The sequence below is a fragment of the Furipterus horrens genome, unplaced genomic scaffold (assembly GCF_987537825.1).
Source record: "Furipterus horrens unplaced genomic scaffold, mFurHor1.1.pri manual_scaffold_4, whole genome shotgun sequence".
Lineage (NCBI taxonomy): Eukaryota > Metazoa > Chordata > Mammalia > Chiroptera > Furipteridae > Furipterus > Furipterus horrens.
The window spans coordinates 129,860,061-129,881,983 of NW_028327174.1; the positions used below are offsets into that span (position 1 = coordinate 129,860,061).

Below are 21,923 nucleotides of genomic sequence, written 5' to 3' on the forward strand. Positions count from 1 at the left end.
AAATGTCTTAAATTACTTGGCTGCTTTGGCTATGATTGAATTTTATAGCAGTTTTAAAAGTAGTAACAGCTCCTGGTAGAAGTGATACATCACTGTATTATAATATTTGTAATTTGTAATATTTTTGCTGTTATCCCATATTTTATATGTACTTAAAAATAATGACAATATATACATAAAACTTGGGTGAAGAGCCAACTATAGGAATATTCTAATTCTTCTGAAGACCAAAATGGTAGAAAATAATTTAATAATGAGTGTATTTCATTTATGTGTCCTGAGATGTTATTTCTTCACTTTATATAAACTTGATGAGCTAATTGTGGTGTGAAGATTAAGTTTAAAGAACACTGAACAATTAAATATTCTTTCCCATGGTCTTAGATAATTTATGTAAACCAAGAATTTGGAACTATTTAATGAGGACAAATTTATTAAATGAAAACATATGACATTATATACATATTTCATATACTTTAATATTATTTAACTGTCTTTCTCTCCTTTAATTTTAGGAAACCAAATACCTTTTACCAACTTCGGAGAAAGAATTATTCTTGGCAGAGAACAGTGACCTTGAAGAAGGTGGTCTGGACCTGACTGTGTCATTAAAACCAGTTAGTTTCTATATATCAGACAAAAAAGAAATGCTTCAGCAGTGTTTCTGTATCATAGGAGAGAAGAAGTTACAGAAAATGCTTCCTGATGTGTTAAAGGTACTTCATTACATACATTATCAGATTATACACATATAAATGAATATATAAAAACCTTTTTTGTAGCAGATTTTCTTAATGCAAATTATAATTTGATGTTTCCAACTAAAACAAGCTACTTAAAAACATTAAAAAAGGGGATTTTTGAGAACCATAAATGGCTCTGTATATGTAGAAAATTGCCAAGAAAAAAATGGGGAAATTTACTGTGCTTAGGTAAGGAATTTATTGACCTTCTGGAAATAATTCTATTAAATGAAGACACTGTTAGTAATTAAAATAAAGGTAAAATGATTCTTTCTGGTGTTTTTAGAAATAATATGCTACTGTGTAACAATATACAATGATGTTTGGTAGTGGATTATATTTCATTGAATTTACAAATGTTTTGATATATTTCCGAAAATTATTCAGGGACTACGTGGTATTCTAATATTGGACAAGTTAGACCCAAAATTGTAGATCTAAGATATATAGAGCCAGGACTTGACTATTTAAAGCTAACATAAATAGGATGCTGTTAAGAATATCGAGGCTATTGGCATACGCTTCAGTTTGTTTCATGTTAAACATGACTGAATCCTGATCAAGTCTTGTGATATTCACATGGTAGCTGGCAGTTTTTCAGATTTCATCCCATGAAAGGATTTATATGGCTTTAATTTGTTTTATTGTAAGATTTTTGCTAACTGGACTTTTTCTGTGATTTCTGTTTTCTAGTTTACATTCTCATTGTAGTTTATAAATGCACTTTTAAATGTCATTTTCTTTAGAACTGTTCAATAGAAGAAATTAAAAAACTGTGCCAAGAACAGTTAGAGCTCCTGTCTGAAAAAAAAATCTTGAAGATTCTTGAGGGTAAGAATACATTGCTCTGTATTCTGATAACTTTTTAGTTAATATTATATTCAAAATAAATCCTAAGGTATTTTTTTCTTACTTGAATATTACTTTAATTTTATATTGGATAATCATTGAAAAGTATTTTTACCTCTGCTTGTACAGAGAAATATAGTTTACATAATCAGAATAGCATTTTAAGAAGAGGCTTTTTGATGTATGTATGGTTTTTCCATCTCAAGGGTATAGATAAGAGCGTGTTTGTACACAATAATAAAATGAAATAAAAAATGTTTAACCAAAGTACTATGAAGTTAATTTTTGAGAAAGCAAAGACTTCTTCTAAATAATATTTTTATTTTCTGCTTTATATTCTCATTGTTCTTAGTTACCTATAAACTACAAAGTTCATTAATCTATATCACGTTTAAAGATGACACTTTTGTGTAATGATTAAAATTAAATTATTCTGGCATTTTATAAGCATGCTTTCAGTAGTTTATTTCATTTATAAGGTGACAGTGCCATGGACTCTGATATGGAAGAGGAGGCAGATGATGGCTCTAAGATGGCATCTGATTTAGTGAGTCAGTAAGTTACAATTTTTTTATTTTTCAAAAATTTTTTGTTACTCCTTTGGTGATTTGTTACCTGAAGAAACTGATTGCTTTTCTGTGTATTTATATAAAATAATTCTACAGAGTAGAAAAATTGGTTTAGTTGTAATGATTTGTTCTTTTGGTGTATATAAGGATGAAGTTTATTAAGTAAGGATTAGGTGATTTTTTAAAACAGCTACTCATGTAGGGACAACAGCAGTACCAACTTGAAGCTGTTGGGTGAAAATAGCCTTATTTAACAGGTACAGTAATAAGGTGGTTTATTTTATATAGGTTCATATAATTTGATAATTGTGACATTCGGTCCCTAAAGTTTTGGGATTAACTAATCAAGAAGCAACATGCTAATTTTTCTCTAGATTCTGCTCCGCCAATACTAATTTTAGGATCTGTTGATGATTTTTTACTAAAACGATTATTTTTTTGGTAGTTGCCAAAGATTGACTTGTATCTCTCTTTGCAAAGGTAGTAGCACAAAGAAGAAGAGATTACCAGAGGCAGTAGCATAAATAAAGTAGTGCATAGTTAACCTGAAATCTCGAGGGTTTTTTTTATTAATCTGTAATGGAATGCTATAAGGCAAGTATCACCAAAAAAAGACAATTTCATTTCATGTTATAACTTCTCATCTCCAGAACTGTGAGAAGTAAATTTCTGTTGTTTAAGCCAGTCTGTGGCAGCCCTAGCAAACTAATTATATATATAAATATAAACACACACACACACACAAGCACACACATAAATTTCCTGGTGAAATTTCCCACTTAATCTTTTTATTTTGGAAAAACTTCAAACTTCCATGTAAGTTGAAAGGATGGTTATAATGAACTTCCATTTATCCTCCACCTAAATTCAGCAACATTAACATTTTCCATTTTTGCTCTCTTTTTATATTTATCCTTTTTTCCCCTTAGAATCATTTATGTTAGTTTGATAGGACTGCCATAGCAAAATACCACAGACCAGCTGGCTGAAACAACAGAAATTTACTTTCTCACAGTTGTAAAGGTGAGAAGTTAAAGATTAAGGTACCCAACACAGTTGCTGTCTTCTGAGGCCTCTCTTCTTGGCTTGCAGTTAGCCATCTTCTTAGTGCCTCTTCATATGGTTGTCCCTCTGTGTTTGTGCTCCCCTGGTATCTCTCCCTATGCCCCAATCTCTTATAATGACACCAGTCACATTGGATTGGGACCCACCATAATGGCCTCATTTTAGTTTAATTACCTCTGCAAAGGCTGTATCTCCAAAACAGTCACATTCTGGGTTTCAACATATGAATTTTGCAGTGGAGGGAAACAGTTCAGCCAATAAAACATTTAAAAATAAGTTGCAGACGTCATGACATTTCATACCTAAACAATTCAGTAGGCACTTCCTAAAAATTAAGACAATCTCTTATGCAGCCACAATACCATTATCACTCATAAGAAAAGAAACAGTAATTCAAATAATGTAATCTAATATATTGCTGTATAAAATTACCCCGATTACTAAAAAAAAAAAAAAAAAAAAAAAAAGTTATAGTATTTTTATTTATTTTAATTAATTAACTGATTGATTCTGATCCAGGATCCATTTAGAGTTCATATGTCCCATTTGACTGGTAGTATCACAAAGCAGAATTTAAAGGAAAGATTTAGATATAAGAGGTAAAAACTTTATGACTAATCCAAGGAACTTAGTTCATATCTTAAAGGAATTAGAAAAATAACCAAAAGAAAGTTGGGAAAATGAAAAACAAAGGTAAAACATTAAAGCTAAAGAAATAGAAAACAAAAAGGATAAATAAATTCATAAACTTGGTCGTTGTAAAGATCAGAACATAGATGAACTCATCTATTCAAGGCAGTGATTTTTAATGGGTGTCTCTTAAGAATTTTAAAAACATACAATACCTGACTGTTTAGTCAGGGGCACAGACCTCCTTTTCCTTACATTGTCAAATTAAAAAATGACAACAGCCAAACACAACAGTAGTTGTCTGGCGTGAATGAGTCAAATTACACCTATTTTATTTTCTTTTTTTGGTCAGATTGGCAAAAAATAAAATGTATTTTTTGGTGTGCTGCAGAATTTTAGTAATAGTTTATGTATGCCATGAGATGAAAAAGGTTGAAAATCGCTGAGTTAAGGAAGGAGACATGTAGAGAGCAATTTAATTGAGATCAGGAAGGAAGGAGACCTGTCAGTTTAAAAACATAATGAGAATCCACATGCACCACTGTATAAACAAAGGGGAAACCAGCAAGTGAATGGTTTTCTATGAAAATACAAAATTGACCCCTCCCTAAAATGGACAACTTGAAGAAATTAACAAAAAATTAATGAAAAAGTTAAAGATCTGCTATTGAAAAAACACCATGACAAGATGGATTCCCAAATTAATTATTACATACATGAGTCAGTACATGTAATGTGTTTTCAGGTAATAAAACATTCAATAAATGCCACCTATTATTGTTTTCAAATATTGTACCTGTGTTATTTAAATTGTCCATTTAAGAAACATTCAAACCTGTAGAGAACTTTGGTGAGTTTATTTGAGCCAAACTGACAACACTTGCGAGGAAGCAATATCTCAAGGGATTGAGAAATGCTCCATAGAATGTTAGTTTAGCACCTTATTTTATACATTAGCATCAAAGGGGGTGAACATGAAGTCCATTGGTGACATATTAGTGGGGCAGGAGAAACCAAAGTAGGGGAAACCTCTGGGATTGGATAAAAGGTAAAATGATAGACACATACTTCTACACAGGTGGGTAAAGGCTACTTACCAGTCAACAGTTGACGTGATAACAATAACAATCAGGAAATTTGTGGTCTCAGCTTGTGCCCAAGGGTTTTGGGAAGAGGGGATGTTACCTTGACATTCCAAAGGTATTTTATCATAGATTAAAAAGGACAATAGACAGGTTATGATTGACCTTTGTTAGGGAAAAATACTGACCTAGGACATGACTACCCACCATCAACTGCTTTTAGTTAATAAGTTTTAATTTCAGACCATCCTTTGTGGTTACTTTAGGTCTGAGTTTGTAAGGCTGCCTCGCAGGCCTCCTCTGAGCTTGTCAGGTTAATATGTGCCCCTTCCACAAAACTAGTTGAGGCCCTCGGAAAAGATGAGAAGGCCTTCAATTTAGTTTACAATTTCTGCATGGTTTTAATACCCCAAAATCTCATAAGTAGTGCCAAAAGGGTGTATGGGGGAGTTATAGGCCATCCTATCTACGAATATAGATGTAAGAACTGAGGATAGTGCTTATGTCTAGTGAAAATGAGAGGAGGAACAACAGGAGAACAGGCTGTGAGTTTAAAAAGATTTATTTGGCCAGCTGCTAGCAGGCAGGCTGAGACCCTAAGGTGTCAACCCTGAACAATAGGTAAGGCATGGGTTTTTAAAGGGGATGAGTGGGGAGGGAGTTGAAGGGACTTTCTGTGAATGGCTTTGGGGGAGTTGGCTCTGAGAACAGAGAAGGTACTAAAACAGAAAAGGTATTAAATTTTTGCCAGCAGGCTACGATATCACAGAAGGACACAGGCATTGCAAGTAAGCCGCGTATCTGCAAAGGACACAGGCAATCACTGGTGTCAGCAGTTACTGAGGAGGCAGCAGATTTATTGGGGCTTGCTAAAATTATACCAGAATTTCCAGAACCCAGGTTTTATGCCTAAGAGGGCTCTCATAAAAGAGATCCCACAGATCTCAGAGCCCCTTCCACCATGTGAGGACACAAGAAGTCTACAACCTGGAAGAGAGCCCTCTCTTGACCATACTGGCACTGTGCATTCAGGCTTCCAGCCTCCAGAACTAAGAAGTGTTATGGAAGCTACCCAGTCCTATCCCCAGTGGACTAAGACAGTATGTTCTCTGCAAATAGGAAAGGTTTTATTTTTTTCCGTAAAAAGAAAATCACAAGCCCAATTTGGCATCACTGTGCTGAAGCCCACTATATCAAACCCGCATTTAATACCTGACCTAATTGTGGTTTTAGATCTTCACCAGAAATGTAATCATTATCAATCAGTCTGGAGTTTTCTGGTTGAGCACTGGTAAGGTAATCTGTCCTGTGGGCCCAGTCCATTATCATCACTAGCCCCAGCACCAAAGGAAGAAGAGGCAATCTGCATGATAAAACCCTTGCCCCACACCCCCACCCAGCCATGGAAGGTGTCCTGGCCTAAAACTAATCCTTTTTTTTTCTTTCGCTAATAGCTCAATTGCCCCACCTTACTATAAAAACCTTCCCTTTTGTACTACCCTTGAAACCCCTTTCTACTTGCCTGATTCATGAATCACTTAATAAAGCCAGTTAGATCTTCAAATTTATTTGGTTGAATTTTGGTTTTTGACACTTTCTAATCTGTATTCCTTTAATTAATTTTTTTATTACTTTATTGACCTGTTAGGATTTTGGTGCATTGTTGGATAGGAGTGGTGAGAGTGGATTTTCTTGCTTATTCCTAGCTTAGAAAGAAAGGTTTTGGCCTTTCACAGTTAAGTATGCCATTACCTATATGCTTTTGATTTTTAAAGCTTATTTTATTTTATTTCTTCTTGAATGGGATAATTATTTAAGTTGTAGGTGAGTAACGTATATTTAATGCTAAAATTTTCCTGAGTACTATTTTAGCTGTATCCCATAAAACTTATTTATTTTTAGTTTTTAGTTTATAATTCCTTTTTAACCTAGAAGCGGTTGCGTTTAAAGCATGTAGGTAGTGAGGTTATTCAGCCTCTATTTGTTCCTTTTTTTTTTTTTAGGCGTTGTTAACCATTGGCCATTGGTGCCAATTCAGTGCCAACAGGAATCCCTAATTTGGGGAGTGTTGAAGTAGGAAACTTTCTTCAGTGCTCAACAGCTCAATTGTGACACAGTAGAGCTGTGAGAACAGCACGGCTGTGAGGCAGCAGTGGGTCCAGGCAGCCCTGGGACAAGAGTGTCCTGGGACCAGGTCCCTGTCCAGCTAGACAGCTCTGCTCTGGTCTGCTCAGTTCTGTACCAGTTCGCTCTGGTCTGTGCTGGTGTGCTCCATTATGTTCTGGCGAGACATTTTTGGTGTTTCCACTCAGCCAGGGAAACACAATCTTTAAAGTCTTCAGTGGAAAAGGAAAGTGTGCTCCTCTGTTTGTTTACTTTAGTTTACTGCTCTAAAATCAGGATGATTCCTGAACTTTTTCATTGTGAATATTCCACAGAAGTCATGATCTGTGTTTTCAGAGCATGATTTATATTAATTAAGTCGTTTAGGTCCTCAATAGCCTTTGAAATCAGGTTCCTACTATTCATGCCCTGTTCCCATTCAGAACTGCAGCCTCATGACCTGTTTACTTCCAAAAGGCCCGTTTACTAATGCCATAACCTTTGAGGATTAGGATTTCAATACATGAACTTTGTGGAGGCGTGTAAACATTGAGATCATGGGACATAATCATCTTTGTGAAAAGATCTCAAGAATCTACAAAAGAGAAACCAAAAAAAGTAGATCACGTAAGAGTAGACAGAGATGTCCATGTTCATGTCCGAATCTCCAGAACCTAAGAATATGTTAACTTGCCCTGACCTGGGTGTCTCAGTTGGGGATCATCCTGCAAAGCAAAAGGTTGCTGGTTTGATCCCCGGTCAGGGCACATGCCTGGGTTGTGGGTTTAGTCCCTAGTTTGGTCACATATGAGAAGCAGCTAATCAATGTTTCTCTTCTCCCTCCCTTCCCCTCTCTAAAAATAAATAAAATATTTTTTTAAAATGTTAAGTGGGAGAAGGGACTTTTTTGGTGTGATTAAATCAAGGATCTTGAGATAGGGATATTATCCTGGATTATCCAGGTGGTATCATCATAACCACAAGAATCCTTATAAGAGGGAGGTAAGAAGGACAAAGGCAGAAAGAGATGAGATGCTGGAAGCAGAGGTTGAAGTGATGTGCTTTGAAAATGGAGAAAGGAATTACAAGCTAGAGAATGCAGGTAGCCTCTTAGAAGCTGGAAAAGACAAGGCTATGTATTCTCCCTGAGAGCCTCCAGAAGGAATATATTACTACCTGCATCTTGACTCTGGTGCTCTAAGACTTATTTTGAACTTCAGCCCTTCAGAACTATAAGAGAATAAATCCATGTTGTTTTAAGTCACTAAATTTGTGGTCATTTGTTATACTGGCAATAGAAAACTAATAAGGTACTTGATTAAAACCTAGAAATGAGCCAAAGTTACAGATAGGTTGCCTAGAGCCATTAGGATGTTTTGTTTGATCTAAACATTAAAAAAAATTTTAATGGTTTCCAACAATTAAAAACCAAATGATAGAACACCAAAATCGGGATTTCTGAGTTGATTGAAAAATCAGATCAAGCAGCTTCCTGGGAGAGCAAAAAATTAGTTGGAGGTAAGGGTAGCTACTCTCTTGGTATGGCATGTGTATTTCAGTGTGCTACATAGTATTTCATTTGTCTGAATGTTTAATGTAAAAGAAATCAATGCAATGAGCCACTGAAGGGAAAATACATAAAGGCCAGAGGTTGGCCTTGGAACCAATTACCTCAGTTTGTAAGTGTTTTATGTACCAAAATATACACCTTTTCCTTTTTATCTCAACTTTGACAAACAAGATCGTCTCAAATAGGTCTAGATAAAGCAATGAATGTTATTAAAAATACGTGAAAATTTTGCTTTATTCTTTTGGTCACCAACCTATGCTCTTTTATTATAGTTTTTATCAGAAAGAACATAACATTAATAGAATTGTCTAAGATATCATAACATGATAACTTTCAATATGAGGTACATGTATGTATGTGTGTACATATATAGGGTATTTAATAGAGTTAACTAAGTATATCCTTGTAAACCATTAAAGGCTTTAAGCTACAAAAGTACACACAAATGTTTATGCCTAAGTAAAAAATAATTTTGAATTATTTTTACCGTTTTACGTTATTTTCTCCCATTGCCAGCAGTATGTGTTTGTTATACAATATTTATTCTCTGTCAGCTTTCAAATATGTATTTTTTTCTCTCCAGATTCTTTTAATCTCTACTGCTGTTTAAGAGATAATTTACTTGACAGTTATTTTACCTTGTAATAGTTGTTGTTTGCTATTTAAAATAACAAGAAAGTGGTAGTTACAAGAAATTTTTGACAGTATACTGCTTTGGAACTTAAAATTGAGTATTAACATAACAGTTTTTATAGGAATGAGATTTAGGAACTATGAAGATAAAACATCCATAGTTTCTAAATACTTTCATTTTTAAAAGGGTGAGGGATGGGACTGTCAGTTTAGTTCGTCTTAAGCAAATGAGCAAGTTTGTAAAACAATCTAGATATTCTAAAATCTTTAGCACCTATAATTTTGTGGTGTTTTAAAACTTAGGTATTGTGACAGGATTAGAAAATGTTATAGATTATGACAGTTACTTAACAAAAATAACAATTGTAAGTAAATAAAGCCACGTGGAGGCCTGGGATTAGGGTGCTGTCTCATTTGTAGATCTGCTGAGAAACGAGCTTTATTATAGCCAAAATAGCACTGAAAATGAGAACAGGTATTAGCTTGGCCTATAATATGAGGTGATTATGCTCTAAGGAATATGTTTATAATGAAATTGAAGTCTTGAACGGTATGATAAAAGAATCAGGATTGAGGTTTTATGTATAAAGAATAAAAATATCAACACTGTTGGGAAATCTTAGCAATATTTTGGAATTACTCTAATAACATTTTATGAGTTTTAAATTAATACACTTTTGGTAAGTGATATTGAGGGAGATGTCACTAGAAATGAAGCTGTATCTCCCAACAGATAATAAGCAATGTTGAAATAATACCACAGTTCTAGAAGATAAAGAAATTTAAAAACCCAGATTCTCAAAATAGGTACACTGCAAAGCAGGTTCTGTGTGAGTACCCTGGAACTGTTTTTTCTAGTCACTCCTCCATTCTTAGTAGAGGATGGATATGTTCTGAAATAGTTATTATTCAATTTCAATTTTGGATGAGTAACTTAAAAAAAAACATAAATAGGTCTTAAAGATTTTAAGTAACTTATAAATTCAACTATTTTACATTTACTAGAGTATTTAAGTACCGAATACAATTCACAGGGAATTGTTTTGTAAAATGAATAATTTTTGGTAGGGATTTTTTAAAATCTTCATTTAATTATCTGTTTTATAAATCTGAAATGTCAGTACTTTTGTTTAAAATGGAATACATGAGTATTTTTAATATATAAGTGGTTGAAAAGAGAAAGTTGGTGTCATTTAGAACATGTTACTACTAAAAAATGTACTAGATTCTAACACGTTGTAATAGTTATATTTCTTGAATGGTCTACAACTTATTTCCACCCTTTAAAATGAGTAGCTTCCTGTTTTCTGCTGTTTATAGTCCAATTTAGGCACTTTAGAGATGTTAGAATGAAAGAAGAGCATATGCAGTGTGTGAATATAGAGGGATAAGTGACTGTTTTGCATTAAGATGTTTATTCTTGAGAAATGTTCTATTCCTCTGGCTTGATGATCAGTGGTCTTATTGAGAGCAGAAATTGGAATTTTGTGTATGACCACTATTCTACCTCTGAACACTGGCAGTGATAATGTGGTAGAGCTCTGTTGCACTTTGTTAATTTATTAAAAAGCAAGTGATTAACAGCTGCATTAGTTTTTAAGCTATCACGACATAGCTGCTTACCACCTTTAGTTTTTAATAAAGATAATACGTCCATGTCTTTTGGATGGATTAGATCTGTCCAGTGGGCTTAGCTATCATTAAGAATTTGATCTGTTTTGACTTCTGGCCAAGATGGAGGCCTAGATGGACATGCTGCATCTCCCTCCACAACTAAGAAGGAATACAACTACCTCAAAACCAGAAACAACCAGAAGTTCCAGAAAATCAAACTACATGGAAGTCCAGCAAACAAATATATAAAGAAGAAATACTCATCCAGACAGGTAGGTGGAGCGGAGCCAGGGCAGAGAGGACGCGGTGTGCTGGCGGCGGCGGCGGCAGCAGGCCGGCAGAAAGCACAGTCAGAGGTTTTAAAAAATCAGGAGGGACACCTGAGGAGCGATCCCAGCTCCTCATCAGACCTCGAAGCTCACCGTCCCAGCATCGGGGAAAATTAAGCCTCATTGCTTCTGACTGTGCAGACCAGTGGGGGTTGGAGTGGAGGCAGAAACTGCCAGTTTCAGCAGAGTCCACTTGTTTAAAGGGCTCCCACGGTCCTAGAACGTCCATAGACCCACCCACTCTGGGAACGACAGTCAGGGCAGCAGCAAGAGGGGCGCCAGTCCAGTGCGGAAGTGGGAGCAGTGCCTGGAAAAGGGGCGAGTGTTGAGCAGGCGGCATTGGTCCCTCTCAGACCCCTCCCCCACATACAGCGCCACAACGTGGTGAAACAGGTCGCCCTCTACTGATGAGAAAACCTAAGGCTCCGCCCCTTAAAATGTAACAGGAGTGATAGCTCTACCTGGGACCCAGAGGCAGGCAAACAGAGGAGCCTGTCAGAATGAGGAGACAGAAGTATGGACAAAAAGGGGAAATGGATCAAGGTTCTAGTGGGAGAACGAAGCGACAAGGAGATAGCCAACCTAACAGATGAGAAGATAGACAACCTAACAGACACAGAATTCAAAACACTGGTGATAAAGATGCTCACAGGCTTGACAGATACGCTTGAGTATGGCAGACACATATGGGAAGAAGTGAAGGCTAAGTGAAATGAAGGGAAATCCACACAAAACCAGTGGTGAAGGGAAGGAAATCGGGGTTCAAATCAATGATTTGGAACATAAGGAAGAAAAAGAGTCAACCAGTGCAGAATGAGGAAGCAAGAATTGAAAAAAATGAGGAAAACTTACCAAATTTTGCAAAGGAGATGAACATACAGGTCTGGGGAGCACGGAGGGTCCCGGGTGAGCTGGACCCAGAGGGGACCACACCAGGACGCATGATGACTGAGATGCCAAAGGTGAAAAATAAAGACAGAGTCCTGGGGGCAGCAAGAGAGAGGCGGAGAGTTGCCTACAGGGGGGTGCCTATGGGACTATCAGCTGACTTCTCAGAGGACACTTTGCAGCAGGAAGCGACCGGCAAGCAGTATTCAATGTGATGAAAGGCAACCTGCAACCAGGATTACTCTATCCAGCAAAGCTATCATTTGGAATGGAAGGGCAGATGAAGTGCTTCCCAGACAAGGAGAAGCTAAAGGAGTTCATCATCACCAAGCCATTATTATATGAAATGTCAAAGGGACTTACCTAAGAAAAAGAAAAACTATGAACACTAAAATGACAACAAACTCACAACTATCAAAAACTGAATCTAAAAAATAAAAACAAAATCCAACTAAGCAAACCAGAATAGGAACAGAATCATGGGTATGGGGATCATTTGGAGGGTTATCAGCTGAGGGGGAGTGGGGAGAAATGGGGAAATGGTGCAGGGACTAGGAATCATAATTGGTTGGTACAAAATGGATAGGGGTGTGTTAAGAATAATATAGGAAAGGGTGAAGCCAAAGAACTTATATGCAGGACCCATGGACATGAACTAAGGGGGGTGGGATTGCTGGAGAGAATGGGAGTACTGGGCAGAGGGGAGCAAAGGGGAAAAACATTGGGACTACTGTTAAAACATCAATAAAATATACTTAATAAAAATTTGATCTGTTTCAACAGGTAATATACATTGTATTACTTGAATGTATAAGTAACTTTCAAAGGGGTAATGGTATTGAGCCAAATACTAAACTCAGTAAGTGTCAATAAAAGTAAATTTTGGAATAAAAGAGTCCTCCCCAAACTGCTGTTATTAAACTTCAGTGGAATAAAATATTCGCATAAAACTTATAGTGCTCTGGAAAATTAGATTAATGAGTAACATAATTCTGTAGTACATTAGTAAGCATTTTTATCAATCAGTACAAAAATAAGCCTCAGGTAGACTAAAGACCTGGGTTTGGTGGGAATGATACACTTCGGAATTTGATCGTGATTTACCCAACTCACATAACTCACTCTGGAATTTATGTTGTTGTTTTGAACCAGTTATTTGTTTATCTATTGAAATTTTCAATGTATATTGCATACCTTTCACCCACTATATCTCTTCCCATGCTCCATCCTTCCAACTTCTTCTAATTTGATAACTTTGAAGCAAATCTTGACCTAGTTACTTTAAACGTTGAGCAGATAGGCACCTCTCCAAAATCTGAACATTCCTTAGAATGCACAGGAGTGAGCATCTCAGGTTTTAGATGGGATCTTCATTGGAACTGCAGCTGCGTTCCACATGGGGAGCGTTGAGGGACTTAGGAAGCATTGTTTTGTAACTGCCCCTACACAGATAAATATGCACACACACACACACACACACACACACACTGTATTCTTTCTATTACAGAAACCTAATTTTGAAACTATTGTAATTTTTCTGTCAGTTTACTGCTTCACCCTGCTGCTTAAGCACTGGGTTAGATGGTAGCTGGTATTTTTCTTCTTCTTCTTTGATTATGTGTAGCATAAATACCTAGAAGTTAATTGTTGGATCAGATGTGTGGGCCTTTGAAATTTTAATAGGTATTGCCATAATTCACTTACATAGAGTTTAAAGCAAATATACTCATCCTTCTGCAAATGTGGAGTATGTGCTGTCATATCCTTTAGCCAGATAGTGTTACCTGACATGTTGGTTTTTGTTCATCTGATAGGTTAAAAAAATCTCATTGGAATTTTAAGTTGTATTCTATTATGAGTAACCTTGATCATCTTTCCATATATCACAGAGCTATTGAATTTTCTGTGAACTCTTGGTCATTTATTTATTCTGTGTATGTTATGTGGAGAACCTTGGCTTTTTAATTTATTGTTTGTAATATGAGTTGCATTTATTTATTTTTTGCTTTTGTTTTTTTTGTTTATGGCTTTTATTGTTTGTTTGTTTTTACCTGCATAAATATTTCATGTTCACATAGTCTAATTTTATCAATCTATTAGGGTTTCTAGGTTTTATATTTCGAGACCTTTTCTATTCTGAAATTATGAGGAGTATTTTTCATACTTTCTCAGTACTAAATGGGTTTTTTAAATGTTTAAATCTTTGATTTATTTGGAATTTATTTTGCTATAACTTTTAAGGTAGGACTCTAAGTTCCTATTAATTTTTATTTTGCCATATTTCTGTTTTCAACTCTCAAGGATTCACATAGCATATTATTTTTATAGTTCTGATTAGACTGCAAATATTCAGTAAATTTGTTCTGTATATTTACCTTCTGTCACCTGCTTTTACCTTTTATTTCAACTTTTTTTCATACAAACTTAAATGAATCTGTACTTCTATTAACTTTTTTAAATAAATAGGCAAATAGATGGTCATGGTTAAAAAATTGTACAAAAATATATAAAATTAGAAATGTTGCTTTTCAACCTTTTCACTCCCAACTTTCTCAGGCCATTTCTTGAGGCTTATTCGCCTTTTGTTGTTCATTTCTGTCTTTTTATTGAAATTTTCAACTTTTAAAATAACAATTCTGTCTTGATAATTTAATAGCATATCTTAGTTTTCCCCATTAAGGAAGAAATGTTTTCCTCTGGGGCTTTGAGGTCCGATTCTGAGTGAAAATTCACTTTATACTTTGAGATATATATAGCCATATGTATCTGTATATGGCTATGTATAGTGTTTGTATATTACTACTTGGAGAATGATTTCTGTAAGTAATAGAAAGTCTACATAAACGTAAAGAGTAAAGATTCTAGAGTAAAACTGCCTCCATTTTTAACAGCAAAACGCCACAGCTTACTATCTTTGTGAACGTGTAAATTACCTAACCTTCCTGGGCCTCAATCATCTGAAGAACAGGGGTAATAGCAGTACCTATCCCATAGGATTGTAATGATGTGAGAAGAAGATTGTAAGGTGCTTAGAATAGTACCTGCTATATGGTAAACATTGAAAAATGTTGCTGTATTTGCTTTGGAATTTGTACTCTAAATCTGTTAATGATGACTATTCCAAAATTCCACTGTATACTGATGAGTATTGGGAATTTTCTCCTCATTCCTTTTATGAAAGCCTAAAGAAAGTGAAATATTTATAGGGTTAGAAGAAAGAAGACTTCTTTGATTTTCTTTAGTTGCTATAATGTAGAATAGAGCCCCTATATAGGTAGCTGCCTATTCACAAAAACTTGGAGTTGTAGGGGAGCAGATTATACAATGAATCCTTAAGACAATCATAGGTCAGAGAAAGGTAGAATGATAACTGATTCTTTGAGTTATATTATTTGGGGATAGGGAATAGAGATAAGGCTTAAATTTTGCTGTCTTTTGCTTAAGAAGATTGACAAGGGACACTATAATAGAGATGTGGATTTATTTGCTGTTTGAAAAAGCCATTTGAGAAAAATTAAGATGGTTTTGCCTCATTCCATAGTATTTGATAGTTATAGTTTATCACTGTCTGATTTTTTTTCTTTCCTGAACCTGTTCTAAGCCTTTTGTTGTGTCCCAATTTTAAAAAATAATGTTTAAGTTAGATACAGTAAAATTGACCATTTTTACCATACAGTTTGGCAAATTTGGACAAATGGATTTATCTACCATCACACTCACAATATAGAACAGTCCCTTCACACCAAAAACATCCCCCATGGCTTTGTAGTTACCCCTTTGAATCCCAACTCTTGACAACCACTGATCTGATTTTTGTCCCTATACTTTTTTTCCCCCAGATTGTCATATAGATGAAATAATACCGTGTATAGCCTTTTGAGTCTAGCTTCTTGCACTTAGCATGAAGGCATTTGAGAGTCATTCACTTTGTTTTGTATTTCAGTCATTCCTTTGTCTTTATTGCTGAGCAGTTAGTATTTCATTGTGTGGGTAAACACTAGTTTGTTTATCCATTTCTCACTTGAGGTAATCTGGTAGCAGAATACAGTATTCCCTCACTTATCACAGGTATTATGTTCTAGACCCCCCACGGTAGGTGAAAACCCGCGAAGTAGGAACCTTACATTTATTTGTGTGTGTGTGTGTGTGTGTGTGTGTATTAAGGCTTTATAAACCCTTCCCACACACTTATAAACCATTCCCAGTCCCTTATTAACCTTTCCCACTCCCTTATTAACCTTTTCCACATTTTTATAAACACTACTTATGTTCTTAAATATATTCTACACTTAAACCTACGTAACTTTAACAACATACGTATATAGTACTGCAAAATCCCTGGATATAGCGAAAAATCCGCGATAAATAATTAAAGATAATATTTTTAAAAATCCCATGATACAGTGTGCCATGATAAGTGAACTGCGATACAGAGAGGGACTACTGTAATGACCCTCCAAAGATGTTTACCCTCTAATCTTTAGAAACCAAGAATCTGTTGCTTTATGTAACAAAAGGAGTTTTGAAGATTTTGTTAAGGTTAAGGACTTTGAGATGTGAAGATTATCCTGGGTAATCCAAGTTATCCCAGTATAATCATTGAGTTCTTAAACTTGGAAGAGGAAGACAAGAGTAGGTCAGAGAAATGTAACATGAAAAGGAATGCTTCTCAGTTTACATTCAGGAAAAAAAACAAGGATGTTGGTCTTACAACCTCAAGGAACTTAATTCTGCCAACCTACAAAATGATCAGTAAGTGTATTCTCCTCCAGAGCCTCCAGAAAGAACTGCAGCCTACAGACACTTTGTTTTTAGTCTGTTGAGACCCATACCAGACTTATGACTTACAGAACTATAATATAATACATTTATGTTGTTTTGAACTACCAAGTTTGTGGTAATTTGTTATGGCAGCAATAGAAAACTAATGAAAGACATTTGAGTTGTATACAGTTTCAGGTAATTTCAAATAAAGCCACTATAAATATTCACATAGAAGTTTTTGAAGGAACGTAAGTTTTCTATTTTCCTTGCCCAGATACCTAAGAATGAGAGTGCTGGGTCATGTCTGCATGCTCTCTGATCCTACGTATGAGAGTTCTGTTTGTCAGTTGTTTTGATTTAACTATTCTAATAGTTACGTTGTTCTGGATATAATTTGCTTTTTCTTAATAACTAATGATATTGAGCATTATTGATTTTTTTTTAAGAGAGGGGGAAGGAAGGAAGAAAGATAGGGAAAGAAACATCTATGTGCAAGAGAAACATTGATTGGTTGCTTCTTGCACGCCCACAATGGGGGACCTGGCCTACAACGCAGGCATGTGCCCTGACTGGGAATACGACCTGTCACCTTTCGATTCACAGGACGACATCTAACCCACTGGAGCCACACAAGAACTGTGGTTTTTTGCTATCTGTATGTTTTCTTTGGTTAAGTGACTGTTAATTTTTCAACAAATTTTGAAAATTGGGTTCTTTGTTTTATTATTGTGATTTGGGAGTTCTTTATGTATTCTGGATACAAATCCTTTATCAGACATGTCACTTACACATATTTTGTTTCCCAGTCTGTGATTTTATGTTTTATTTTCTCAACATCTCTTTAGAAGAGCAGATGTTTTAAATTTGGGGTGAAATATAACATCAGTTATTTTTTATTATAAATCATGTTTTTGGTGGAATCTTTGCTTAACCCAAGGTCACAAAGATTTTTTTTTTCTTCTAGAAGTTTGTTTACATTTTTTAGGTCTGTGATTTTTTACTTACTTTAATTTGTTTTTTAATCCTCACCCAAGGATATGTCCACTGATTTTTAGAGAGAGACAGGAAGGGGGAGAGAGAATGAAAGAGAGAGAGAGGCATCAATGGGAGAGAGAAAACATCAGTTGGTTTCTTGCCTCCCGTGCATGTCCTGACTGGGAATCAAAACTGCAAACTAGGTACGTGCCCTGACCAGGAATTGAACCTGCTCCTTTTTGGTGTCTGGACGATGCTCCAACCAACTGAGCCACACTGACCAGTGCTGTGATTATTTTGAATTAATATTTGTTTATGGTTCAAGGTGTGGATTGAAAATTATATCCATATGGATATCCAGTTACACCAGCATCATTTGTTCAATTCCATTGAATTGCCTTTGCGACTTTGTTCAAAAACTGTTGCCCATTTATGTGTGTGTCTGTTTCTGAACTTTATTCTGTTCCATTAATTTATGTTTATTTCTCCAATATTACAGTAATTTTATAGTCTTGAAATTTATTAGTGTGCATCCTTCAACTTTGTTGTTCTTTTTCAGAATTATTTTGGCTACTCTAATATTTTCCTCTGTCTCTTATTTTTAATAGTGGAAAGCTCATAGGATGATAGGCTGGCTTCATTCAGCCTCCATTTTTACTCCCAGGAGAGTGAATATAATCAATTTATATCTTTTGTTATGCCAGTTAACCTGTTCTTTCAGCTGACCAGCTATTGTAAAATGGGAAGAATCTGGCTGGTTCGGTCCTCTTTTTTTTAATCTTTGTGTTGAGCTATCTTCCCAGCATTTTTCAATTAGACAAGAAATTGACTTTCTTTTTCTGTTTAGAAATACATTTTAGACTTTAGTAATTCACACGTGTGGTTGTTCTTAAGATCTGCAGATCTCCCCAGTGTATTACTCTGATTTAAAAAACAAATTCATCGAGTAGTAGAAAGGATTGAGAGCAGAACTGTGTTTCAGGTAAAAGAAAGAAATTTGGACTGATGGAGATAGGTATTGGATTCACTTATAATTCAAGGCCAAGATTGTGAATTAAGCTGCTTTAAAAATGAGCATTGTATATAGGAGAAGGGAATTAGAAAAATAAAAATTGAGTGTTTTTCTTAATGGAAGAAGTACAAAAACCATTGCAAGTTTCTTAATCCAAACCAGATTAGGCAGTGTTCCCTCCTTCCCCCTTTCTCTCTCTTTCTTCTCTCTTCCCAGTTGTTATAAAATTATTATGTAGTTTTCAACTGTTTAATATAAATATTTAAATATTATTTAAATATATATATTTTTTTTAGTTTTCCTAACACTGACACCTAATTTGTCATATCAAGTGGGGGTAATTTTTATTTAATTTCCATAAAACTAGAAATAAAAAGACTTCATATTGTACATGTAATCTTCTTATACTTTAAGACATGTCCTTTCATATAATGAGAATGATTTGCATGACATCCATGTAACCTGGCAGCCAAGGAGAGTGGACTAGAATATGCATGCATGAACAATGATGACTTCACTGTACTATTTAGTGGGGGCCATAGATGCCATTGTGAGCATCTGTACTGTGTGGCCGTTGCATTCGAAATGACTGGGCAACGAATCAAATTTTGCTTTAAGCTTGAATGTTCCTCTGTGGAACCTATACAGATGAATCAGAAGGCAACAGCTGTGAGCAGCTGGTGATTGGCAGCTTCATCATGACAGTGCACCCACTCATGCATCATACCTCTGCAGAATTTCTGGGGGAAACAGCAGATCACCTAGGTGACTGAGCCTGTAGCCCATATTTGGTACCCTGCAACTTCTGGCTTTTCCCAAAATGAAAATCACCTTTGAATGGGAAGAAATTTTAGACCCTAGATGAGATTCAGGAAAATATGACGGGGCAGCTGATGGTGATTGAGAGAACTGTGTGAGGTCCCAGGGTGCCTACTTTGAAGGGGGCTGAGGTATCATTGTCCTATATACAATGTTTCTTGTATACTATATCTTCTTCAATAAATGTATTTTTCCTATTAAATGGTAGGGTACCTTCTGGACAGATATATATATCTATCTTGCCTTTCATGCTCTTTGGTGAAGATCTTTAAATTGTGTTAGAGAACTCAGGATATAGTATGTGATTATTTTAGTTTAAAAGTCTACATCTTGGAAAAATCAGCTAGATTTTTAAATTTCTAACTATTTTCTGAATTTTTTTTCAACTTCAGATAATACTGATATAAAACTATCTACTTTTTCACTTTTCAGACACAAGGTGGTGTACTACACCTACATACAATAAAGTTCTGTTGATGACTTCAGCAGTCTGATAAAACCCAATTTAACATAAAACAGAACATTATAAAAGTTTACTTTGGGCACTAAAATAATTTTTTATGAAAACAAATAGTTTTTGTAGAGGAATCCAGTTTTATTTGAAGAAATCCAAGGGGTTTTGCCAGAGAAAATAAAATAATGCATTTTACTACATTATTATTAAAGATTTTTGTTTGGAAGTAATTTGTCTTATTAAAATGTCACAAGAATAAGAGTAGTACAAGAAATTTCCATATTCTTTATCTAGATTTACCTATCATTAATATTTTATCCCATTTGCACGCCTCTTTATGTGTTTTCTGAAACATTTGAGACTAAGTTACATATGTCAAGACACTTTACCACTAATTAATACATTGTGATTTTCCTAAGCATAGCGATATTCTATTTTATATAACCACAATGAAGTGTAACTTCAGAAATTTAACATTGATACAGTACTTTTATCCAATCTACCATTGGTATTTTGTTGTGTCATATGACTCAGTAAAGTCGTACAGTGTTTTCCCCCCTCCAAATAAGTAGTATCAGGTCAAATATAACATTTAATTGTTTTGGCTCCTTTATCGTGGAATATTTCCACAGCCTCTCTTTGTCTTTTATAACATGGACATTTGACTCCCTCTCTCCTTTTAATAGAACGTTACTTATTTCTATTTCAGAGAAGGAAAACTCTGACTCCAAAAAACCTCCGCTGCCTTGCGGCATACCTCTTCAGGGGAAAGGCTAAGGGAGTAAACCCCGACAGAAAATCCGGAGCCGGAGTCCCTAAGGCGGTTTGACGTTGTAGTCAACACCGGCAACTCCTGCGGCGCACCTGAAGCCAAGCTGTATTGACTCCGTCTTTCCCTTGGACCCTTCAGCTGCGAAGAGAGGGGGGGTCTGCTGCATGGGCAACAGCAGACCCTCCATATCACCCTGCCCAGGCTCTGTAGCTTCAGCTTCACTGGAGAGGACACTCCAGCCTCATCGCAAGATGTCGACTCAACACGGGAGGAGACAGATACCGTGTCACTCCCGAGTCGGACTGCACAGCCATTCTCGTTGGTGCAGATAGACTCTTAAGAAGCTACACCATCATCTCTTGAGACGGACGGCTGCCGACGACGACGACTTACTTCTATTTGGGGTTCCTCATGACATAGGTTATACATTCTCACTAGAATATGGGATGGATGATGTGTCCTTCTTAGGGTATTTCATATGCTCATGGTCTTTTTTTTTTTAATGGTACTGTTACATTGTATTTTTGTTCAAATCGTTTTTTGTAAATTTAGTTGTATATGTTTAGAAGAAGAATTCAATGTCCATTGAGGATGTGCAAGAACAAACATTTTCTCTTAAAGGAAGATAGTTAGATTAATACTACCAAGTAGGTTAAAATCTAATTTGATTGTAAGGCTTAAGGTAACACATTTGAACTTTATTTGTTGGAAAGCTCTTGATGTAGTATATTGTAATTCACTCTGCCCTGGGTTGCCAAGGAGAATTGTTGATATCCTCGTTAGGGTCATTCTGGTGAAAGAAAAAAATCTGAGCAGGTGACATTAGACAGAAAGGAATACACAATACAAAACTATCTCAATTATAAATCTCTTATAATTAATACCAAATTGAGATTATTTTGTAGTCTCTATTTGAGGTCATGCTTATATTCAGTAGAGTTTTAATATAGAAAAAACATGTAAGTTCCAAATATGTTGACTGGCTATAATATTGTACACTTCTCAACAAAATGATAATGTCTTTATCTTTGGTTATTTAAGGAATTGTTATT

General features: G+C 35.4%; 1 protein-coding gene across 1 annotated transcript in view; it reads left to right on the forward strand.

Annotated features, from left to right (window-relative positions):
* Nucleotides 1-21,923, forward strand: part of CAAP1 (caspase activity and apoptosis inhibitor 1) — a 57,453-nt gene that overhangs the window by 4,421 nt on the left and 31,109 nt on the right. The window contains exons 2-4 of the mRNA XM_090275791.1: nucleotides 516-716; nucleotides 1,490-1,574; nucleotides 2,072-2,147. Of these exons, the coding sequence (XP_090131917.1) occupies nucleotides 516-716; nucleotides 1,490-1,574; nucleotides 2,072-2,147 (362 nt within the window). The remainder of the gene's footprint in view (nucleotides 1-515; nucleotides 717-1,489; nucleotides 1,575-2,071; nucleotides 2,148-21,923) is intronic.